Source organism: Somniosus microcephalus, chromosome 24 (assembly GCF_052327205.1).
Source record: "Somniosus microcephalus isolate GS21.2 chromosome 24, FLI_Smic_1.0, whole genome shotgun sequence".
NCBI lineage: Eukaryota > Metazoa > Chordata > Chondrichthyes > Squaliformes > Somniosidae > Somniosus > Somniosus microcephalus.
In genome coordinates, this window is record NC_141010.1 from 41,230,620 (window position 1) to 41,245,384 (window position 14,765).

The following is a 14,765-nucleotide window of genomic DNA, read 5'->3' on the forward strand; positions in this document are numbered from 1 at the left end:
TGCCTTCCCCCGATAAGCCATCTCCCCCAACGGTATATCTGTTTGAGAGGGGGATGGCCACAGGGGACCCCTGCACTACCTGCCTGCGCCTGCTGCTCTGCCTGGCGGTCACCCATTCCCTTCCTGCCTATCCAGCCTTTACCTGCGTTGTAACCAATTCCCTAAACGTGCTATCCACGACGTCCTCAGCATCGCGAATGCTCCAGTATGTATCCATTCGTAGCTCCAGCACCGGAATGCGGTCTGTCAGTAGCTGCAGCTGGATACACTCCCCGCACACATGGTCGTCAGGGACACAGGAAGTGTCCCTGATTTCCCACATAGTGCAGGAGGAGCATGCCACGGGGCCGAGCTGTGCTGCCATGACTTACCCTTTAATTAATCTAAATTAAATTAAATCAAATCAATACCACCAATTACACTACAGTTAAATGATATACTCAAGGGCCCTTGTTTCCTAGCACTCCCTGCTACACAACAGAGACCTTAAAAACTATAACCACAAAAATTAAGTTTGGAAAAAAGCGAGAAATCATCATCAACCAATCACTTTCCTGCTTTCTGGTGATGTCACACTTTGATTACTTTTTACTTCTTTACACTCGCCGGTCCGTTGTAGCCACTCACCTTTGAAATCTGCCAAGGTTTCGGTTCACATTGAAGGGGGAGGGCGAACAGTCAGAGGTCGTGGTTCACATTGGTACCAACGACATAGGTAGAAAGAGGGATGAGGTCCTGCAGCAAGAATTTAGGGAGCTAGGTGGCAGATTGAAAAGCAGGACCTCAAAGTTTGTAATCTCTGGATTACTCCCGGTGCCACGTGCTAGTGAGTATAGGAATAGGAGGATAGAGCAGATGAATGCGTGGCTAAAGAGTTGGTGCAGGAGGGAGGGCTTTAGTTTCCTGGATTTCTGGGGAAGGTGGGACCTGTACAAGTCGGACGGGTTGCACCTGGGTGGGGGTGGGGGGGGGGGGGTTTAAACTAACTTGGCAGGGGGATGGGATACGGAGTGGAGCTATAGTAGGGGGTGATGCACAGCCAAATACAGAGGAAAAAACAAGTCAGTCTGGAAGGCAGAGTAAATGCGTAACAGCACAAGATGGCATTTATTTTAATGCAAGGAGTCTTGCGAGTAAGGCAGATGAATTGAAGGTGTTGATGAACACATGGGAGTATGATATCGTTGCTATCACAGAGACATGGTTGAGGGAGGGACAGGACTGGCAGCTCAATATTCCGGGGTATAGAATCTTCAGGCGAGTCAGAGGGGGGGTGTAAAAGAGGAGGGGGTGTCGCAATATTAATCGAGGAGTCCATTACTGCAGTAAGGAGGGATGATATCTTAGCAGGTTCCTCTAATGAGGCCCTATGGGTTGAACTTAAAAACAAAAAGGGGGCAAGCACTTTGCTGGGAGTGTACTATAGTCCCCCAAACAATCGGGGGAGATAGAAGAACAGATATGTAGGCAAATCTCAGAGAAGTGTAGAAATAATAGGGTAATAATAGTAGGGGATTTCAACTTCCCCAATATTAACTGGGATAGGCAGAGTGTGAAAGGCTTAGAGGGTGCGGAATTCTAAAAGTGCATCCAGGAGAGCTTTTTGAGCCAGCATGTAGAAAGTCCTACAAGAGAGGGGGCAGTACTGGACCTTATTCTAGAGAATGTAGCCGGGCAAGTGGTGGAAGTGTCAGTAGGAGAGCATTTTGGTGACAGTGACCATAATTCGGTGAGATTTAAGGTAGTCATGGAAAAGGACAAAGATGGACTGGAAATAAAGGTTCTAAATTGGGGGAAGGCCAATTTTAATATGATGCAGGATCTGGCCAAAGTGGACTGGGATCAGCTACTTGTAGGAAAATCCACATCAGAGCAGTGGGAGTCATTCAGAAAGGAAATGGAGAGAGTACATCACCAACATGTTCCCGTAAAGGTCAAGGGTAGGACCAATAAGCCCAGGGAACCCTGGATGTCAAGGGATATACAAGAATGGATTAGGAAAAAAAGGGAGGCTTTTGGCAGATACAAAGGACTAAAAACAGTGGAAGCCCTAGAGGAGTATAGAAAGTGCAGGGGGGTACTTAAAAATAGAAATTAGGAGAGCGAAGAGGTGGCATGAAAAAACGCTGGCTGGCAAAATAAAGGAAAATCCCAAGGTGTTTTATAAGTATATTAAGGGCAAGAGGATAACCAAGGAAAGAGTAGGGCCCATTAGGGACCAAAGTGGCAATCTGTGTGTAGAGCCGAAAGATATAGGTGAGGTTTTAAATGAATATTTTACATCAGTGTTCACTATGGAGAAGGACGATGTAGGCATAGAAATCAGGCAGGGGGATTGTGATATACTTGAACAAATTAGCATTGAGAGGGAGGAGGTACTAGCGGTTTTAGCGGGCTGAAAAGTGGATAAATCCCCAGGCCCAGACGTATCCCAGGCTGCTGTATGAGGCGAGGGAGGAGATTGCAGGGGCTCTGACACAAATTTTCAGAATCTCTCTGGCCACAGAGGAGGTACCAGAGGACTGGAGGACAGCTAATGTAGTACCACTATTCAAGAAGGGTAGTAGGGATAAACCAGGGAATTACAGGCCAGTGAGCCTAACATCAGTGGTAGGGAAATTATTGGGAAAAATTCTGAGACAGAATTAGTCTCCACTTTGAGAGGCAAGGATTAATCAAGGGTAGTCAGCATGGCTTTGTCAGGGGGAGATCATGTCTAACCAATTTGATTGAATTTTTCGAGGGGGGTGACTAGGTGTGTGACTAGGTGTGTGGATGAGTGTAGTGCAGTTGATGTAGTCTACATGGACTTCAGTAAGGCGTTTGACAAAGCCCCGCATGGTCGAAGGTTGCTTTTGTGACTGGAAGCCTGTGTCCAGTGGTGTACCGCAGTGATCGGTGCTGGGTTCTTTGCTCTTTGTAGTGTACATTAATGATTTAGATATGAATGTAGGAGGTATGATCAGTAAGTTCGCAGATCACACGAAAATTGGTGGAGTGGTAAATAGCGAGGAGGGAAGCCTCAGGCTACAGGACGATATAGATGGGTTGGTCAGATGGGCAGAACAGTGGCAAATGGAATTTAACCCTGAAAAGTGTGAGGTGATACATTTTGGGAGGACTAACAAGGCAAGGGAATACACAATGAATGGTAGGACCCTGGGAAGAACAGAGGATCAGAGGGACCTTGGTGTGCATGTACATAGATCCCTGAAGGCAGCAGGACAAGTAGATAAGATGGTTAAGAAGGCATATGGGATACTTGCCTTCATTAGCCGAGGCATAGAATATAAGAGCAGGGAGGTTATGATAGAGCTGTACAAAACACTAGTTAGGCCACAGCTGGAATAGTGTGTGCAGGTCTGGTCACCACACTATAGGAAGGATGTGATTGCATTGCAGAGGAGATTCACCAGGATGTTACCTGGGCTGAAGCGTTTCAGCTATGAAGAGAGACTGGACTGGCTGGGGTTGTTTTCCTTAGAACAGAGAAGGCTGAGGGGCGACCTGATTGAGATGTACAAAATTATGAGGGGCATAGATAGGGTAGATAGAAAGGAACTTTTCCCCTTTAGTAAAGGGTTCAATAACCAGGGGGCATAGTTTCAAGGTAAGGAGCAGGAGGTTTAGAGGGGATTTGAGGAAAAACTTTTTCACCCAGAGGGTGGTTGGAATCTGAAACTCACTGCCTGAAAGGGTGGTAGAGGCAGGAACCCTCCATTCAAGAAGCATTTAGATGAGCACTTGAAACGCCATAGCATACAAGGCTACGGACCAAGTGCTGCAAAATGGGATTGGAATAGATGGGGCTTGATGGCCGGCGCAGACACGATGGGCCAAAGGGCCTCTTTCTGTGCTGTATAACTCTATGGCTTGTAGTGATAACTGGAGCCGAATAACAGGTTTAGCCTTAAGATTCCATCAGTGCTTTAAGCTAGCTGGACAATCAGCAGGAGTACCTTGGAGTACTGTGGACCTGTGTGACTCAGCTGTTGGATTATCAAATCTGCCCCTCGTGATTTAGTTCCAATCTACCATTACCAGACATATCATGTCCATCTCTACCCCAGAGAAGCCCTGTTTACACTGTATAAAACAAGAGTTCACAGTAACAGAGGCCCAGGGATCAATAATATAAATTCAACGCACGAGATTTATGTGCCTGTATATTTATTTTTTGCTGTTCCTCTAACTATGCTCTGTTTGCGTTTCATTAACTGTTTTGTTCTCTTGTGTTGCTGCTAGTCAAATTTACGGTTTGCTGCTGTTCTTGTGATCTCCGTCTTCGTAATTATGTGCGATTTATGCTACTGCTGTTTCTACTGTAGTGGCTCTCCATTTTCTATGCTACTGACTTTTAGGATTTGTTCTCTGCTTGGTGTGCTGTTCTGCTTTTTCTTCTCCTTTCACATGGACAACAACTGCTGGAAGGCAAAGAGTTCTGAAATATTTGGCGTGTGACTAAGCATCCTTTGCAGGAAACCTTCATTTGGTAGAAAAACAAATCCGCTCATCGCAGCAGTGATTGAGGCATTTTAAATAGGAACTTTGGTTAATAGCGCCTGAACTTAGCAAAACATTTATTTCTGCACTTGAGGAATTTGTTCTTTGGAACTGGGTTTAAAAGCTAATTCAAGTCCTCGATTTTTAAATCCCTCCCTGGCCTCGCCCTGTCCCTGGCCTCGCCCTGCCCCTGGCCTCGCCCTGCCCTTTATCCCACATGAATGCTCTAGTCCTCTGACTCTGGCCTTCTGTGCATCCTCCCCCTCTCTTTGCCGCCTCAGCCCTACTCTCCGGAACTCCCTCCCTAATCCCTTCTGCCTCTCCACTTCTCTCCGTCTTCTCAAAACTCACTTTGACCAAGCTTTTCTTCACCCCTCCTAATCCTTCCCTTCCTGGCCTGGAATTTGTTTCCTCTTTTTTTTCTTATTTATTTCTATTTTCTGAAGCGCGTCGGGACATTTTTTTTATGGTGAAGTTACTGTTTATAACGCATTTCCCCCTCTGCAGAGTTTGTCACACTGTGAGTTGATCACCGACGATGGAATCCGCCATCTTGGGAATGGGGCCTGTGCTCATGATAGATTGGAAGTGATCGAGTTAGATAACTGCCCACTGATCACTGACGCCTCACTTGAACATCTAAAGAACTGTCACAGTCTGGAGAGGATAGAGCTGTACGACTGCCAGCAGATAACACGTGCTGGGATCAAGAGACTCCGGGTAAGCGTGGTGTTCCCTCCTGCGTGTTTGAGCCATACTAATTTCATATATTCGATTATGACTGCTATCTTATTAATTGTCCACAATCTCAATCCATCCCACGCCTGATGCTTAATAGAATTTATTGTATCCCAGTGAATCTTGGTTGGTGTTTCTCATGCAAGTCAGAGGATTAAGTTTAATAAGGGCAGTAATGTTACACAGTGTAAAGTGCAATGTATTATTTTGTTCAAGTGTGGATGTGTGCCCTCCAAAGTCTAATTGATATGTAAACATTGGGTGAGTTCTTTCAAAGGTTAATTGCTGCTTAGGCTGGAGAGATCAGACCTCTTGTTTTGTTGGTGGGTAGGTCAGTTGAGAGCCTGCAGACATTGTGGCTCTGGGTATTTTCTGTTCCTGGAGTTTTGCTGTGACTTGACAAGTGTGAGCAGCATAGGTATGAAAGGGGTAGGTCTAAAAACAAGGGCGGGAGATCTGGAGAAGGGCAGATACTCAATACTTTACAAATTATGTGCTGATGGATCAAAACTAAACACGAGAAGAACAAAATGATGGGCATCACTGGGTGGCTAGCACCATCTTGTGGCACTAATCCGCAACTACAACATGACCGGCAAATGGGATTTTGCTATTATAAAGTGTTTGCGTGCTCTTTTTCCATTTTAAAATGTTGACATATGTGTTGATATTAGAAAGAAAGAACGTGCATTTCTATAGCGCCTTTCACGACCTCTGGACGTCCCAAAGTGCTTTACAGCCAATGAAGTATTCTTGAAGTGTTGGTCACTGTTGTAATGTAGGAAACTTGCCAGCCAATTTGCGCACAGCAAGGTCTCACAAGCAGCGATGTGATAAATGACCAGTTAATCTGTTTGTGAGGTTGGTTGAGGGATAAATATTGGTCAGGGCACCGGGGACAACTCCCCTGCTCCTCTTCAAAATGGGATCCTTTATGTCTACCTGAGAGGGCAGACGGAGCCTTGATTTTACATCTTATCCCAAAGATGGCATCTCCAACAGTGCAGCACTCCCTCAGTACTGCACTGGAGTGTCAGCCTGGATTTTGTGCTCAAGTCTCTGGATTGGGACTTGAACCCACAACCTTCTGACTCGGATGCAAGAGTGCTAACCACTGAGCGATGGCCTAGGCCCTCACCTCGGGAATTCCCTACCTAAACCTCGCCGCCTTGCTACCCCCTCCTTTAAAAGTATAACCAATAACTGTGACAGCCGGAAATGGGTACATGTGCGCAGGAAGTGCATGCCAAACGCATATGAACTGATGACATTGGGCCTTGTACAGGATACTATTTAGACATAACCTGTGGTTAATTAGAAAGTTGTGCTATTTGTCTGATTTCAATGTGTTCAGTTAATGAGCTCGGTTATGACCTGTCCTTGCTTTTTTTCTTTAATTGCAGACACATTTACCCAACATCAAAGTCCACGCTTACTTTGCTCCAGTGACCCCTCCTGCATCAGTGAGCGGTGGTCGCCAGCGGTTCTGCAAGTGCTGCATCGTCCTATGACACCAGCTTTCTTTTTTTTCCCAAATCTATTTAAATAGCATTAGAATGGAGACGATTGAATGCGTCATCAGTGGTGATCCTGGTGCATCGTGGGACTGTACAGTAAGGGCTGTCCAATCACTGTGGCTGTGACTGATCACATGGTTAGTGGGCAGCACAGGTGATGCCCATATCAGTGGGTGCAGCCACATACTAGTTCTGTCACTGTATGATTCAATTCAGAGATTTCCCAAGAATACGGATAATTTATTTTTTTTAAATCAATGTTGGATTAAAAAAAAAGTTTCGGTTTTCATGTATTGCAGTGGGGAAAAATCTTAACTTTACATACCTGTTTCTGAATGATATAATCCAAACTGGCAGCACACGAGTGCTGTGTGACATAACCACCTTTTTAAAACTGTGCACTAACCCTTTTGCCCACAAGTCTCTCTCTACATGGAAAAGGAAGGGAGCCGTACAAGTGAATTCTTGGCTCCGTTGACCTATCGAAGTTTTGTACAGCGTTTATTGTTGGTCCAAAGCCGCAGTGTACCCTGTCATTCCTTCCATGGAAGGGAGGCTGTCGGATGGCGTTTCTAGCTCTGCAACTCGACCGTTTCTTCAGTCTTGCACAGCTCGTCCCATACCTCAGCCCGGCACAGTAGCACGGTTTCCATAACAGCTAGCTGACTGCTTTTCTTCTGCTGAAAATATGCCGAACATTCTAAAGAAATGTTCTCGTCAGTTGTCTCCTCTCCCCACCTGAACACACTGACTCCTTCCCTGGAGTACGGTTCCTCAGGTAACTGGTGCCTTCAGTACTACGCATGAATGGCTCGTGTTGATGTGTGTGAGTTGTGACCATGAGTGTTGGGCAGGCTGATTTGAGCATGGTTGGGGTTGGGTGGGTACAAACCCTATCCTCATTTGACACGTGTGGCTAGGGTTGCTGGGTAGAAATGTAGAGCAGGAGCCCGAGATGAAATTCTCTTCAGTGACTCTGGGCAGCTGAAGCCAATTGAATTCTACCCTTCCCCTGGCCGGGATCGGTGAACGCAGCACTGACCAGCGATCAAATGTTGTATGGCTCAGCTACTAGCTGGATAAACTTACTGAGCCATTGGGGAGCTGATGGTGTTTCCCCTCTGCTTATTTACATCCTTCGGGTAGATATTTTGTTTTAAAACCTGCTAACATATTGAGCAATACTGGGTCAGTTCATGACGCATCTCAACCCTTTGTGTTGTGGGCATCAGTGGGCATTAGTTCTGAGTATCAAAAGAGGATAGCAGTTTCTGCAATTCAAAGAATACAGAACTAAAGTTCTAGCATTTCTGTTTGACTAGTACTGTATAACCCAGTGTCGAACACTCCCTATCTTGTGGTTGCTGTTTGACTTAAAACACTATAAAGCCATACCAGTGTATGCAAGTTGCTTTTCCATCTTCAGAGGATCTAAAACATGCATCTCAAATGCCAGGCGTCTGAGGGCTGGAACTAAATACAAATAACTTTTAAAAATTAAAATGCGCAAAGTATAGTAGGCATCACCTTTCAAAGGTGTTCAAGCTTTTCATTTTAAAGGTGGGGGACGAAGGCAAGGCATGTGTCGTTGTGTTTGTGTCCAACATATTTTACACTGAATTTACAGGAACTTGCTTGAAGTTCTGCAATGCATTCTTGAACTAAATATTCACTGCAAAAATATCTTGGAAAGTATTCACCAATGAATGGCAACACAACTTAAGCTTCTTTTTAGCATTTGTTTTTAAGTTTAAGAAGCCAAGGCCCACGCCCTCCGATCCACTTTTAGTTTGTGAATATCATTTTGCTGAGGGGTGAAGTTACACAAGGAAGTGAAACATATTATGGGCTGGGTTCTGGAGGAGTAAACGTTGGAGCAGTTTCTATATTAATGGCTTGGCTCAGCACTGTTTTATCAGTGAGTTTGGAATTACTGACAAGTCATTCAAGTTTCTGAATGCAAAGGCACGATGTCTGTACAGTGGGGAACAGAATAGGCCATGGAACATGAGGAGGTCATTTGAGCCCATTCCTTCCAAAAACACCCTTTACAAATCAATAACACAGGAACACTTAGTAACAGAGCAAATAACTTACTTATTTGTAGATATATATTCCCCAGCAGTTATATGCAAGATGAAAGTAATGGTAAAATAGTTAATAAGAAAATTTGTCGTTCTTTTATTGTTGTGCGGGTTCTCTTTTACTGAATTTAGTTTATTTTTTTTCTTCTTTGCTATTCAAACTTTTTTTACACTACATTAAAACTAATCATCTTTGTGTCTTTTCTACTAGTTAACACCTGATTTTGTTTTTTTGTTTTAAAGATATACAGCAGAAATTTAATCAGGGGTGCTATTGATTGGCTGCCGTAACTTTGGCGAGAGATCGGTTGAAATCCCTTTTACGCGTATGACCGGGGTTTACGCCGATCCTCCGCCAAAGTCACGGCAGCTGATCAAGAGAAGCCGTCAAGAAATTGCTGGCGGAGCACTTTCTATAAGTTCCTCCTCTGGCTGTACCTTGTCTCTGTCCACGACTCTGTTGGCTTTGACTTATTTTCAGTTCACCTTGAAGCTTCCCTTTACAACTGGATTTCTTTGACTGCCTAAATTGTCAACTTCGCTCTCTTTATACATTTTTTTTCTCTCCCTATTGTAGATGTTGCCTATTGCAAATGCCTTTGAGCTGACGGGCTTTTAAGCAACAACTGTTAGTATTGACAGCTGATTTGCATGCCACATTCATAACATGCCCGTAGAATATACGTTAAATGTCAGTGCGAGTCACCCTGCACCAAATTTCTACCACCCTGCCTCATCCAATTAATCCACTTCTTCCTCCAGTGGTGGGAAGTCCTTTGGATTTTGTTAATGACATACAGCTAGTTAAAACAAAAGTGGCTGTATTTGCTTCCAGTATAGTACCCTACTACAGGAAACTTTGGTTTATCCGGAGGTTATGTGTCCGGAATACTCGATCTAACGGCAAAAATCAGGAGCCGTTTTCTATATATTTTTTTAGTTCTCGTTGCTTTTTTTTTTCCCAGTCACGCACTGCAAGGTCTGTAGCTATAGCAACAGCTTCAGCTAGAGACACTTGCAGCTGCAGCCGACTGTTTTGAAGCTGTTGCTAAGCAACAGGGTTTGTTGATTCACACGGAGCTTTTCAGTCCCGTATGTTTAAACATGTCCGGCACTTTTGATGGTACGGCACCAGCTCGGTCCCGTCAGTGCCGGATATCAGAGTTTCCTGTACCTGCTCCCAATTCTGGAATTTGATAGGCTTAGGCTGTGTGAGCACAAGGCAGGGTTTGAATTCTCAAACACACTGATTTTTGCTTGACCCTTCTGTTCCGTGGTTCCAGATTAGTACCTGATCTCCTGGTCTCATCGATGTCCCTGCAGATTGTCTGTCTATTTTAGGCACCTTGAGATGTTAAAGGTGCTATAAAAATGCAAGTTGTATTGTATTATATAGACTTTTTTCTGGCTATCTCGAGTCATTTTGCAGGCACGCACAGCTGCTGCCAATGGCTCTTCATCTAAAGCTCTTGACTTGGCTCCTGTTTGTGTCTTCTACTCGAGTAACATCCGGGGCCGAACGTTAAGTAAATTGGTGGATATTCATAGCACACAACAGCTATCCTCACTGATCTAACACCGGTTCTATCAGATGCTTTCCGTCTTTTCTGTGGCATGGCCTTCAGCATCTCGTGTGTGGTTTTGTTGCCCCGATTGCATTGAGCTTTCGTTGTAGCTTCCCTGTTGCGGTCTGGCTATTCTGGATACCATAGCATCTGTACAGATCTCCTCTGAGTCGAGGCACATGGAGGGAATTAAGATACAGATCGACCATGATCTTATTGAATGGCGAAACAGGCTCGAGGGGCTGATTGGCCTACTCTTGTTCCTAATGAGTTGTGATTCAAAGCTTCTCACCTGATCAGAATCTAGTCTGGTTGGGCATCCATAATAAAGAAGTCAGTCTTGAATCAGTGCCCTTGCAGGAGTAAGGAGGGAACTTTAGGGGAGTTCTGGATGGATAAGCTAAGAGGAGCTGAATGGCCCCTCTTGTCCCATAATCATCTTGTTAACCACAATCTGACTATGAAATAGCACCACAATGATATACAGGTATTTGGTGAACGTATCAATCATGACTGGTACATTTTGACCCATTATTGATCTTCAATAGATTATGGAACTTGGCCATTATTTCCAATGGAACAAACATGGCCCTGTTCGCCAATGGGGCAGACACATTGGAAAATGCATCTTTAATCAGTGTACACCTCCAGGATTGCACTGGGGCGAGGGTTGGGTCAGCCAGCGAGAATCAAAAGTTGTTCTCCTCATGAACCTAAAGGAAAACCATCATGATGTCTGCCCAGAAACGTATCCGAATTGTCCTGCACCATGGTATTAATGTTGGAGGGCCAACTGTTCCACTTGCAATTTGGGCCTGTTATGCCAGATGGGTACATCTGCTTGAGACTGACATTTGCTGATTCCTGGCCAGATCATCACTAGAAGTGTGTGGTCCAAGTATTGAATAGCACTGGCCAGCAAAAAAAAAAAAAATAGTGCTACTCTATTGGGCCAGTGCAGACCTTGTCTGCTTTTTTTCTTTGGGCCTGTCCTTTATCTTGTCCTGAAGCACTCTGTGTGATGGAGTCTTTCTTTCTAGGAACAGGCCAAGAAGCCCAGATAGATCTGGTAAGTAGCAGTGACGTGTTTGGAAGATAAGCACCACAGACATTGATCTTGGCCGCCAACTGCAGTAAAAGCCTGACTGCACTTCAGTGTTTAAAGCCCTTTTGGGCTTGGCTAGAAGTTGTGGACGTAGTTAGGATGGGACAATGCTGACTAATGCAAGAACAGATACTGCTGACTATCGGGCGATGAATGGGATCACCAATGCAACATGACGTAGGGGGATTTTAAAGGGAAATAAACAGCAGCAGCAACAGCTTTGAAAATTTGAAACAGGGATGGACTCTCGGAGAGCGGGAAAGATTCCCTCACTACTCAACATATTAACTAAACACAGACGCAGGAGAACTAATGGGGAACCTGTGCTGCCATTCCCAACACCTGCAGGGTTTTCAAGAGCATGCGAGTGGAGGATGTGATGTCATCAGTGAAGTACACTAGTGCCATGGCGTGTGGAGGATCCTGACTCAAATATCACTTTCTGTATTATAAAACGTGGCAATTTCCAATACAACTGACCTAATGTACCTGCAGGTGTAGTTTATTAAGTGGCAGTTCATATGATCCTTTAATTAAAATACTTATGGACTGCCACATCTTCCTCTTGGAGTCTCCAGTGCTCCAATGGGAGTGTGGCTTCTACACAGTTCTAGCACTGTGAGCTGCTGCAAGCTCTTAAGGAAGAACTGATTAGGACTGAGTGGGTTAACAAAGGAAAGTGAATAATTGTGTGAAAGTGTTGAAGAATGGAAACAAGGCATCGGGCCACCTCGTATCGCATCATGTGTTGGTAAAAATGTTACAGAATGGGAGTGGTTAGGGTGAAGTGGTCTGGGGGGGACTAAGTATTATAAAATGGCTTCTCTAGACCTAGATCAGAGAAGTAGAAGATCTCATCTGATAAAGCTTCTTTGCAAAGTTGTTTTTAACAGTGAGTTACATTCCTTGCAAGACGTGCGAGTACAGCTGAAAAATGATCTTTGCAGTTCAGTGTTAATTTGACAACTTTCTGAAGATCGCTATATCAGAGCATAGGGCATGGAAATACCACATTGATATAGTTGCTGAGTGCTCTACTGATAAGACTCACAGTTAATATAGTCAGAGATCTCATTTGTGATTTGTCTCTTGCACTTTATGCAGGACACAAATATTTGCTCACAATGTTGAATTTACATAAACAAAATAGCCCAAGTTACTGAGTTAACTTAGTAATGCTGCTGAGTAACCAGTTGCTTTTTTGTGTTATGCTTCAATTGTCCAGCCTATCCTGTACTTATTAACAAGTCAGTAATGTAATGTTTTTCAAATTATGAATTAAATGGATTCATAATGAGAGAATGCATTGGAATTTTGATTGGAACCACCACAAGTAAAAGCAGTCGAACCTCCTGCCATGATTTCAGCATTTAATTCTAAAATTTAAGTATGATGCCTGCCTACATTTCCGGTTGCTTTAAGCTTCCAATTTCCATTGGTTTCACCTGGATAAACTCTAGTTTTGTTCTCTTCTCCAACCCTCCCAAAAAAAAATCTTAAAGCAGGAATGGAAACATTTAATGCAATGTACTGAATGATCAACTGGACCTGGGCCCTGGGCCAGGAAAGGGAAAAGTCAAGCAGGGGAGCCCTGTTTCTGACTGCCATGCAATGACCTGTTCTTGAAAGTGGATGTTGGGTGGATGTTGAGTGAAGATAGGATCAGGCTCGACTGTGAAGCCCACCACATTCAAATAGCCTTCAGAGGCTTGCATGTGTAGAATGGCCACTTGGGTGAGGGAACTGTAACCTTGCATGAGTCAAGCCTTCAGGAGAGGAGGGGAGAGAACTGACAAACGGAAGTCAAATTTAAGATTACAAAATGTGTCTTCCGAGATAAATTGAGGACCTTGCTGTAATGAGTAAATTTAATGTAATGCAGAGACTGGGTGAAAGGGTTAACCTGATCAGAAGAAAAATGACTACCTTTTTAAAGCTACAGCATAATCTAAGGAGCTGAAGCATTGTTTTAACATGTCAGATGAAACAGTGCAGTTTGTTTTATTTATGCAAGGTAAAGGCTACTTGAAGAAAAATCATTTTAAGACTGTACATATTTTGTAAAAAGGAAAAAAAATTCAAAAAAAATTCAATAGGGTGATGTGCGGCCTTAAATTGTCAATCATCAAGGTTATTCTGTTTATAAATTATGTGAGAGATTGAAGTCATTAGTTATTGAGGATGTGACTCCTGACAGGCATGCTCTAGTCCCAGTGCCACTGCCTCGTGGAAGGGATGATACACTTCAGTGACGGTAGTGGTTGGAGTGTATGTAAATGTGTAGAACTATTTTTCTCCGCAATCTTTTTTACATTAGTTTTTTTTTCTCTCCATGAAATGAGAATTAAACGAGTTTCAAACAAACCTGGTCCAGCGCCAGTTTACAGTGAGGCCTGTATGGTTGCCCAACAAGATGATGTCAAAGGTCATTCCCTATTGCTAAACTGATGTGTGATAATAAGACCCTTCCTTCTGTGTGGTTACTGTGTATGTCACGCCTGGTGGGACTATCCATGGATTGGATGTCATAGTAAACCTGTGATTTAAAAGTTTGGTGTGTTTTTTTCTCTGACCATTCCCATGCGTAATTTTCTGAAAATCAAATTTGAATTTTTTTTTCCCCTCTCCCTTTTATGTCTTTCCACTTCATCAAATTTCAATCACTAAAGTGAAGTAAAGGCTGTCGGCCATCTGTCTCATTTCTCAATACCGAGATGGATAGGGTCATTGCAGCAATGAGTCCATACAGGCCTTACGAATGAGAAATAACCTGACAATTTGTGTTTCAGCTTTAAAAGAATGTGTTACATTTAAATGTTACATTTGGTAAATAGGTTGAAATCTTGTTAAATCCCTTATACCTGTGTTGTACATACTGTATTCCAATTATATTGTAATCTGTGCTAATATTCTCAAACACTGAGTGTTCATAATATAATGCCAATGTATTAAATAGTGGAGTATTTCCTTTACTGTGTCTCATTTTGGTTTTTTGTTTCTGAAAAAAGTATAATAATTGAATTAATAGTGATCTAACAATTTAGAAATTCTACTCTGATTTAGAGCATAACGAGCCAGAGTTTGGTATTCTGCCTTGGCATCAACAGGATGAAGTGTTAGAAGAACAAGCATTTCTGATGTAACTTTCAGCCATTAAGACCAAATGAGCCTGCAAGAGATGTGAAGTGTTGAAATAGAGAACATTTCTCTCCAAATGTCAGAGACTTGGAGGCTGCGTGATGCAGTGGGTTAG

At 43.5% G+C, this 14,765-nt stretch overlaps 1 protein-coding gene across 4 annotated transcripts in view; it reads left to right on the forward strand.

Annotated features, from left to right (window-relative positions):
* Positions 1-14,484, forward strand: part of LOC147101268 (F-box/LRR-repeat protein 20) — a 138,487-nt gene extending 124,003 nt beyond the window's left edge. For all 4 annotated transcript variants that reach the window (XM_085966559.1, XM_085966561.1, XM_085966558.1 and 1 more), the window contains 2 exons: positions 5,011-5,223; positions 6,645-14,484. In XM_085966559.1, coding sequence (XP_085822685.1) covers positions 5,011-5,223; positions 6,645-6,752 — 321 coding nt within the window. In that variant the 3' untranslated portion in view covers positions 6,753-14,484. The remainder of the gene's footprint in view (positions 1-5,010; positions 5,224-6,644) is intronic.
* Positions 14,485-14,765: the final 281 nt, after the last annotated feature.